Source organism: Strigops habroptila, chromosome 16 (assembly GCF_004027225.2).
Source record: "Strigops habroptila isolate Jane chromosome 16, bStrHab1.2.pri, whole genome shotgun sequence".
NCBI lineage: Eukaryota > Metazoa > Chordata > Aves > Psittaciformes > Psittacidae > Strigops > Strigops habroptila.
In genome coordinates, this window is record NC_044292.2 from 2,158,027 (window position 1) to 2,166,206 (window position 8,180).

Consider the following 8,180-nt stretch of genomic DNA (forward strand, 5'->3'; position numbering starts at 1 on the left):
TGGCACCCCGGAAAGCTTTCGGGGAGCGGATTTTTGTGCCGAGAACGCCACCTCCTGGGAACCCAGCCGCGGCTCCAGGGGACACGGAGCCCCACAGACATCCCCCAGCCATGGGGAAACTGAGGCAGGGGCGGGCGATCCCCCTCCCGCATGCCTGATTTATTGTAGGACCTGCAGTAAAGCCGTGCCCGGCCGCAACCCGCCTGGGGAAACTGAGGCAGGGGGATTCCCACCCCCCCCATCACCCCCCGTCCCCAAACCACCCTCGTGTCGCTGTTCCGTTTTGAGTGAAAATAATGCCAAATCCGGCAAAACACACCCCCACGTGTGCACCTCCTGCGCGAGGGGGGGGGGATGCTCAGCACCCACAGCCAGGCTTGGGGGCACCCCAGTCCTCCCAGTCCTCCCAGTATAACCCGGCAGAGGGCACCAGTACGCCCAGTTTGCTGCCTGCCCCCCCCTCCCCGCTCCCCGTGCTGGCGGCAGGGGGAGGGTGGAGGAAGGGGAGGAGGAGGAGGAGGCGAAGGCCGGTGCGGGGAGATTTAAGGGCTCGCTGCGCCCCCGGCCCGGCCTCCTCCCGCCGCCCAGGAGGGACGTGGTGCCGGCACCCGAGTTTGTGTGGGTACGTGTGGGGGATCCCCCCCCCGGCGGTGGAGACACCCCCGGGGCCACCGCTGCCACCCCCGGGGAGGGGGGACGCTGTGGGGCGGAGGGGAAGGGGCGGGGGGTGCGATGGGGACACGGACAGGGGATGGGGACTTGGGGGTGAAACAGCGACACGGGGGTGCGATGGGGACGTGGGGGTGCGACAGGGAGATGAGTGTGCACAGGGACACGGGGGTGGGATGGGGACATCGGAGTGCAATGGGGACATGGACATGGGATGGGGACATGGACATGGGATGGGGACATAGGGGAGCTACAGGGAGAGATGAGTGTGCACAGGGACACGGGGGTGCAACAGGGACACGGGTGCAATGGGGACATGGACATGCAGTGGGGATAGAGGGGTGCAAAGGGGACATGGAGGTGTAATGGGGACATGGACATGGGCATGCAACAGGGATGCGAGTGTGCAACAGGGCCAGGGTGTGTGATGGGAACGTGGGGGTGCAACAGGGACACGGGGGTGTGATGGGGACAGCGGGGTGTGAGGGGGACACAGAAATGGGATGGGGACATGGGTGTGCAATGGGGACAAGTGTGCAATGGAGACACGGGCATGTGGTGAGACACGGGTGTGCAACGGGGTCAGACGTGCAACAAGGACACGGGCACGTGATGGGGATGTGGAGGTGTGGTGGGGACAGGTTGGGGATGGGGACGGGAGGGTGTGATGGGGGTGTGTGTGCAATGGCGGCACGGAGGTGCGCTGGGGACATGGACGTGCGATGGGGACATGGGTGTGTGACGGGAACATGGGCATGGGACGGGGACACGGGTGCACGATGGGGACATGGGCATGGGATGGGGACACAGGCATGGGATGGGGACACATGATGGGAGCATGGGATGGGGACGCAGGCACAGGATGGGGACATGGGACTGGGACATGGGCACAGGATGGGGGCACACGATGGGACACGCCATGTGATGTGGACTCTTAACGTGCAGTGGGGACCCTTCTGCACCACATGCACATGGAGTCTGTGCCATTGCCCCCCAGCCCTGGGCTGGTGCCAGTGAGATGACACCCATGGGACTGGTGGCCGGGGCTGGGGGGGAGCTGGCACGTCCCCAAGGGGTCACACCAGTGACAATCAGTGACAGTGCAGGGAGGGGACTTTCCCCTCTGTCCTCGCTTGGCTGAACCCAGGGGCGAAGGTCTCGGTGGGGAAACTGAGGCACGGGCTGCGCGCAGCTCTCTCCTCTCCAGCCCCACTCAGCAGCGCAGGATGAAGCTTCCCCTCCTCATTCTCCTCGCCCAGCTCTGCTCGGCATCGCTGGTTCCCGGTAGGTGAGGTCTGGGGGGGGCAGCACCCCAAAGCGGGCGCTGTTGGGTGCGATGGAGCCCGGGTTCTCCCACAGAGAAGGAGAAGGACCCAGAGTACTGGCGGGAGCAGGCACAGGAGACCCTGCGGGACGCGCTGCGGCTCCAGCAGCTCAACCAGAACGTGGCCAAGAACCTCATCCTCTTCCTGGGTGACGGTGAGACCAGAGCACCCACCGGGGGGGAGGAAGAGGAGCTGGGGTTGCAATGATATGGGTGCAGTAAAGCGGGTGCAATGAAGTGGGTGCAATAAAGAGAATGCTATGGTAAAGTGCAATAAAGTGGGTACAATGAGCTGGGCAACTTGGGTGCCAAGATAAACTGGGTTTGCAGTAAGTTGGGTGCTGGGATAAACTGGGCTTGCATTAAGTTGGATGCTGGGATAAACTGGGTTTGCAGTGAGTTGGATGCTGGGATAAACTGGGCTTGCATTGAGTTGGGTGCTGGGATAAACTGGGTTTGCATTAAGTTGGGTGCTGGGATAAACTGGGCTTGCAATAAGTTGGATGCTGGGATAAACCGGGTTTGCAGTAAGTTGGGTGCTGGGTTAAACTGGGCTCATGATAATTTGGGTGCTGGGCTAAACTGGGCTCACAATAAATCGCGTGCTGTGATAAACCGGGCTCTGCCATAAACTGGGTTTGCAATGCGATAAGTTGGGTGCAGTAAATGGGTGCTGGATGGTACCGGGTGGCACCGGGGGGCTGAGCTGGCCCGTCCCTGTCACTGCCCTGCAGGGATGGGTGTCTCCACCGTCACGGCCGCCCGCATCCTCAAGGGGCAGCTGCAGCACCACAATGGCGAGGAGAGCCTGCTGGAGATGGACAAGTTCCCTTACGTGGCCTTGGCCAAGGTGAGTCCCGGGTGGGGGGTCCAGGGACACCCGTGGGGGGGACACACGTCACGCAGCTCCCCAAGGTCACGGGCGGGCAGGCGGCATCGACCGGGAGCGGGAATGAGGTCAGGGGCGGCGGGAGGAGCTGGCGCTGGTGCCCGCGGCCGTGCCAGGGCCGGCGCCTGGGAACGGGGCGGGCAGGACGGGGCTGTGGGAAGCCTCAGGACACCCCCCTCCCTGCTTCTGGGGTCGTTTTGCTGAACAAAAGGGGGTTTTTTTGGTCAAAAATCATGAAATCCCGTCCCCTTTGCCCCGTGGGGGGTGCTCCCGGTGGTGGCTTCTCCTTCCCTGCCTCAAAATGGGCTGGAAAAGGGCTAAATGATGTGGTGAGTGGTGATGTGCCACCCACAGAAATGGGGGGGCAATGGGCACAAGAGGGGGTGCACAGGCGGGACGAGGGTCCAGTGCAGCTAAATGGTGTGGGGAGGGGAGCTCCAGGGTGGGGATGATGATCTTAAAGTCCTTCCCAACCCAAACCATTCTATGATTCTATGATGATGAAGCCTCAAGGTTGGGAGGATGATGATGATGGTGATGACAATGGTGGTGATGGGCTTAAACAGGAACACATCCCTGGCAGTGTTCAAGGCCAGGTTGGACACAGGGGCTTGGAGCAACCTGCTCTAGTGGAAGGTGTCCCTGCCCATGGCAGGGGGTTGGAGCTGGAGGAGCTTTAAGGTCTCTTCCGACACAAACCGTTCTGTGATGGTGATGATGATGATGATGATGGTTTCTTTATCTCCCCCCACTCCAGACCTACAACACCAACGCTCAGGTTCCCGACAGCGCAGGCACAGCCACCGCCTACCTCTGCGGCGTCAAAGCCAACGAGGGGACGGTGGGTGTCAGCGCCGGCGTCACCCGCGACCGCTGCAACACCACCAAGGGCCAGGAGGTGACCTCCATCCTCCGCTGGGCCAAGGATGCAGGTGAGGGGCTGGGGAGGGGTAAAGCGTTGGGGTTTGGGGGTGTTCCCACCATCACCCCTGACCTCGTGGTGCAGGCAAGGCCGTGGGCATCGTCACCACCACGCGGGTGACCCACGCGACGCCCAGCGCTGCCTATGCCCACTCTGCCAACCGCGACTGGTACTCGGATGGGGAGATGCCCCAGGACGCGCTGGAGGGCGGCTGCAGGGACATCGCCCGGCAGCTGGTGGAGAACATCCCCGACATCGAGGTAGGGATGGGGATGGGGCCACCAGGGATGTGGGATGGGACCACACCGGGGTGAGGGTTGGAGCTGCCCAGCGCTGGGGTACGCGTGGGACCCCCAATGGATGAAGAGCTGGGACCCTCAGGAGATGTTGGACTGGAACCACTGGTGGGTGAAGAGCCAGGACAGAGTGGGTGCAAGGAGAGGACCACCCCAGTAGTGGTGAGGCTGAGAACACGAATGGGTGCAGGACCAGGATTGGGGTAGATATGGGGCCAGGACCACCAATGGGTGCAGAGTTGGGACCCCCAGAAGATGTTGGGCTAGGACCACCAGTGGGTGCAGAACCAGAACCCCCAACAGATGTGGGACCAGGACCACCCATGGGTGCAGAACCAGAACACCCAGTACATGTGGGACCAGGACCACCCATGGGTGAAAAGCCAGGATCCACAGCAGATGTGGGACTAGACCACCCATGGGTGGAGAACCAAAACCCTCAGCAGATGTGGGACCAGGACCACTCATAGGTGGGCTCTCAGCACCATTGGGTGTATATGTGACCAGACCCCATCAGATGCAGGGCTGGGACCAGGAGCCACCCCAGACCCGCTCCCCATCAGCTCCCTCCATTCTCATCCTTCCCATACCCCAAACCCTCCATTTCCCCCCGGTTCTGCCCCTCGCTGCGGATCCACACAGAAATGCAGCCTGTAAATAAATACTGTGTGTCCTTTAAGCCAGCCCCAAAGCCAAACATCTCAGCCTGTTATTTCGCTCTTTAATAGCCTCTTCTCCTGTTTTTTTCCCTTTAATATAAATTTAACTCTGTCCCAGGCTGGAAATAATTATATAGTGGGGAAAAGACTTTTTTTGTCCCTTTTTTTTTTGGCTTAATAACTTTGGCGCTGGTGTTTTGCAGCTTTATAGTTCACCTTCTGCGTGGAGAAAAGGGGGGGATGAAAGAAAAGACCTAAAATCTCTGCTCGGTTATAAATAACAGAGGCCAAATAAATCAGGCTCCAAAGCAAACAGCGGGAGCCGCGGGATGAGGCTCCATCCCAGAGGGTTCATGCGGGGATCCCTCTGCGGAGCATCCCTCCCACCGATGGGGAGAGCAAAAACTCATGGAAAAGCCAAGTTTGCTGCTGGAGATGGGTATTTTTGGCCTGGTTTTAATTAATAGGAAGAGATTCCGGGTTATTTTGAGCTGGGTGAAATTCCTTGGGTGTTTTTTCCATGCGATGCCAGGGTTTTCCTGGACATCCCACACCGCCTCCTTGGGGTTTTCCCCCATTAAACCCCAATTGAGGGGGGGGGGTAATGAAAAATAATGACAAAACGACCTTAAAAATGCATTTTCCCCTCTGTTTGCAGGTGATCCTGGGCGGGGGGAGGAAGTACATGTTCCCCAAAAATGCCAGCGATGTGGAATATCCCCATGAGGACAAGCACCGGGGCACCCGCCTGGACCGCAGGGACCTCGTCCAGGCGTGGTATGAGGCCAAGCCCCCCGGCAAGGTGACAGGGACATCGCTCTGGGAGGGGGGACACCCCACTGTGACCTTACAAAGCCATTTGGGAGATGGAATATTGTGGGGAGAGGGGGGATAGAGCGGCCCCGGGGTTGGCTGAGGGGATGGGGAGGTGACAATGTGCCTGTCCCCAGGTTGCCAAGTACGTGTGGCACCGGAGGGACCTGCTGGCGCTCAACCTCAGCCGTGTCGACTTCCTCTTGGGTGAGACCCGGCACCCAAGGGTGCTCTGGCTTCAACCGGGTGCTGTGGGGGGGACCCCTGGCCTGGCCTGTGGTGCTGGGGCAGCTGGAGTGGCCAGTAACACCCGCCAAGGATGCTGCTTCCTTCAAGGGATGCTGGTACCCCAAAGGGATGCTGGTACCCCAAAGGGATGCTGTTATGCCCCCAGGGATGCTGATACCCCTCCCTGGGGATGCAGGCTGTTTCTGGGAGCCCATGGCACAATTCTCCAGCCTGGGATGCAGGGTTCGGCCAGGCTGGAGGAAGGAAGGGCTGGGAGCATCCCCCGGCTCCTATCTAAGCACCCGGGATCCGGTGGCCTGAGCCAGCAGGAGCAGCCGGTGCTGCTGGATCTGTGTGTTCTGTCCCCTGCCTTTTTCTGTTTATTGGTGGGGAAAGGATGTCCCCAGCAGTGTCATTGTCCCCAGGCCTCTTCGAGCCGGGTGACATGGTGTACGAGCTGGACAGGAACAATGAGACGGATCCGTCCCTCACTGAGATGGTGGCTGTAGCCATCAGGATGCTCCAGAAAAACCCCCGTGGGTTCTTCCTCCTGGTTGAAGGTGGGACAGGGGGGAATGTGGGGGTGCAAAGGGGAACGGAGGGGGTGGGGAGGGATGCGTGGGTCAAAAGGAGGGTGATGGGGATGCAAAAAGATGGGGATAAAGGGGTGATGGGGGGATAAAAGGGGATGCAAAGTGGGGGATAAAGGGCGAAATAAAGGGTAATGGGGTATAAAAGGGGATGGAAAGGGGGTAATATGCAGGGGGAATTAAAGGGGATGCAAAGTGGGGATAAAGAGGGTATAAAGGAGGGAATAAAAGGGGCTGTGGGAGATGCAAAAGGGGGAGCAAAGTGGGCCATAAAGGGGGCACAAAGGGAGGCAGAAAGAGTGAGAGAAAGGGGACCATGGGGATGTCAAGTTGAGGATAAAAGGGGTGATGGAGGAAAAAAGGTTGGAATAAAGGAGCAGTGGGGGATGAAAAGGGGGGGATAAAAGGAGGAATGCGGGATGCAAAATGGGATGCAAAGGAGATGATTAAGGCGACAATGGGGGATGTCAAGGCGGGGATAAGGGGGTGATAGGGGGATGCATAGGTGGGCTAAAGGGCGCGATGGGGGCTGTCAAGGGGGATGAAGGGCAATGCCGAGCAGTGCCGGGTACCGCAGGAGGCCGCATCGACCATGGGCACCACGAGGGGAAGGCGAAGCAGGCGCTGCATGAGGCGGTGGAGCTGGACCGGGCCATCGGGCTGGCCACTCACCTCACCTCGGTGCAGGACACGCTCAGCGTGGTCACCGCCGACCACTCGCACGTCTTCACCTTCGGTGGCTACACCCCGCGTGGGAACCCCATCTTCGGTGAGTCCGTGATGGGCACCACGGGGACACTGTGGGGATGTCCCCATCGTGCTGACGGTGCCGCCACCACCAGGTCTGGCCCCGATGCAGAGCGACGTGGACCGCAAACCCTTCACCTCCATCCTCTATGGCAATGGCCCCGGCTATAAGATTGTGGCAGGTGAACGTGAGAATGTCTCCGCTGTGGATTTTGGTGAGTGGATTTTGGGGTGAAACCCCCTGAAATCATAACAACGTGGGTAAATCAGTGCTTTTGAAAGGTTATACTGATTTCGGGCTATCTTTTACCCCAGCACACGCTGACTACCAGGCGCAATCGGCCGTGCCCCTGCGCCAGGAGACCCACGGTGGGGAGGATGTGGCCGTCTTTGCCCGTGGCCCCATGGCCCATCTCCTGCACGGCGTCCACGAGCAGAACTACATCCCCCACGCCATGGCTTACGCCGCCTGCATCGGCTCCAACCGAGCCCACTGCAACGCCGCCAGCCGCCCCGGTGCCTCCGTCCTGCTGCCCTTCCTCGCACTCCTCTTCCTCCTGTGCTGAACTGCCTCTTGCAAACCACCGAAGGGGGATTTATTTTTAATTCCTCCCCCCCCTCCTCCCTTCTTTTTGGGGTTTTGTGGATGGCAGCGCCCGGGAAAGAGGAGAGCAAAAAAGAAAGACTCAGCGGAGCAAAAAGCAGCCGCCGGCGGTTTCGTGCTGGGAGCTGCCTCTGTAAATACACGGTTCCTTCCCCTGTAATTAGCATCGTTGCCTGCCCTATCCCCATCCCACCGCGGGATTTGGGATGGGAGCTGGAGCCTCAGTGGATAAAACCCCCCTCTTTGAGCCAGACGCAGTGGGGCCGAGTCCCAAATCGCTGCCCAGTGCCTTGGCTGAGGACTGACCCCAACTCACCACGTGTGTGGCGACCCCGAAACCACACGAAGATGGGAAAAAAAAATTAACTCTCTGGGTTAATTTGTCCCCAAAAGTTGGGGGTTTTGTGCCTCCCGAGTGATTGATTCTGCTTTAAAAGCC

General features: G+C 59.7%; 1 protein-coding gene across 5 annotated transcripts; it reads left to right on the forward strand.

Moving 5' to 3' along the window:
• The first annotated feature begins 502 nt into the window (after positions 1-502).
• On the forward strand, positions 503-8,180 carry ALPL (alkaline phosphatase, biomineralization associated). Of its 5 annotated transcripts, none has more exons than XM_030507959.1 (12): positions 503-622; positions 1,771-1,953; positions 2,029-2,148; positions 2,728-2,843; positions 3,640-3,814; positions 3,889-4,064; positions 5,418-5,561; positions 5,710-5,779; positions 6,226-6,360; positions 6,968-7,159; positions 7,233-7,352; positions 7,453-8,180. In XM_030507959.1, exons 2-12 carry the CDS (start codon positions 1,896-1,898, stop codon positions 7,701-7,703), a joined length of 1,557 nt encoding a protein of 518 aa, XP_030363819.1. In that variant the 5' UTR covers positions 503-622; positions 1,771-1,895; the 3' UTR covers positions 7,704-8,180. The 5 variants fall into 5 exon arrangements, with proteins under 5 accessions (XP_030363819.1, XP_030363821.1, XP_030363822.1 ...); XM_030507961.1 differs by having other exon boundaries at positions 511-622; positions 1,776-1,953; XM_030507962.1 differs by having other exon boundaries at positions 511-622; positions 1,817-1,953.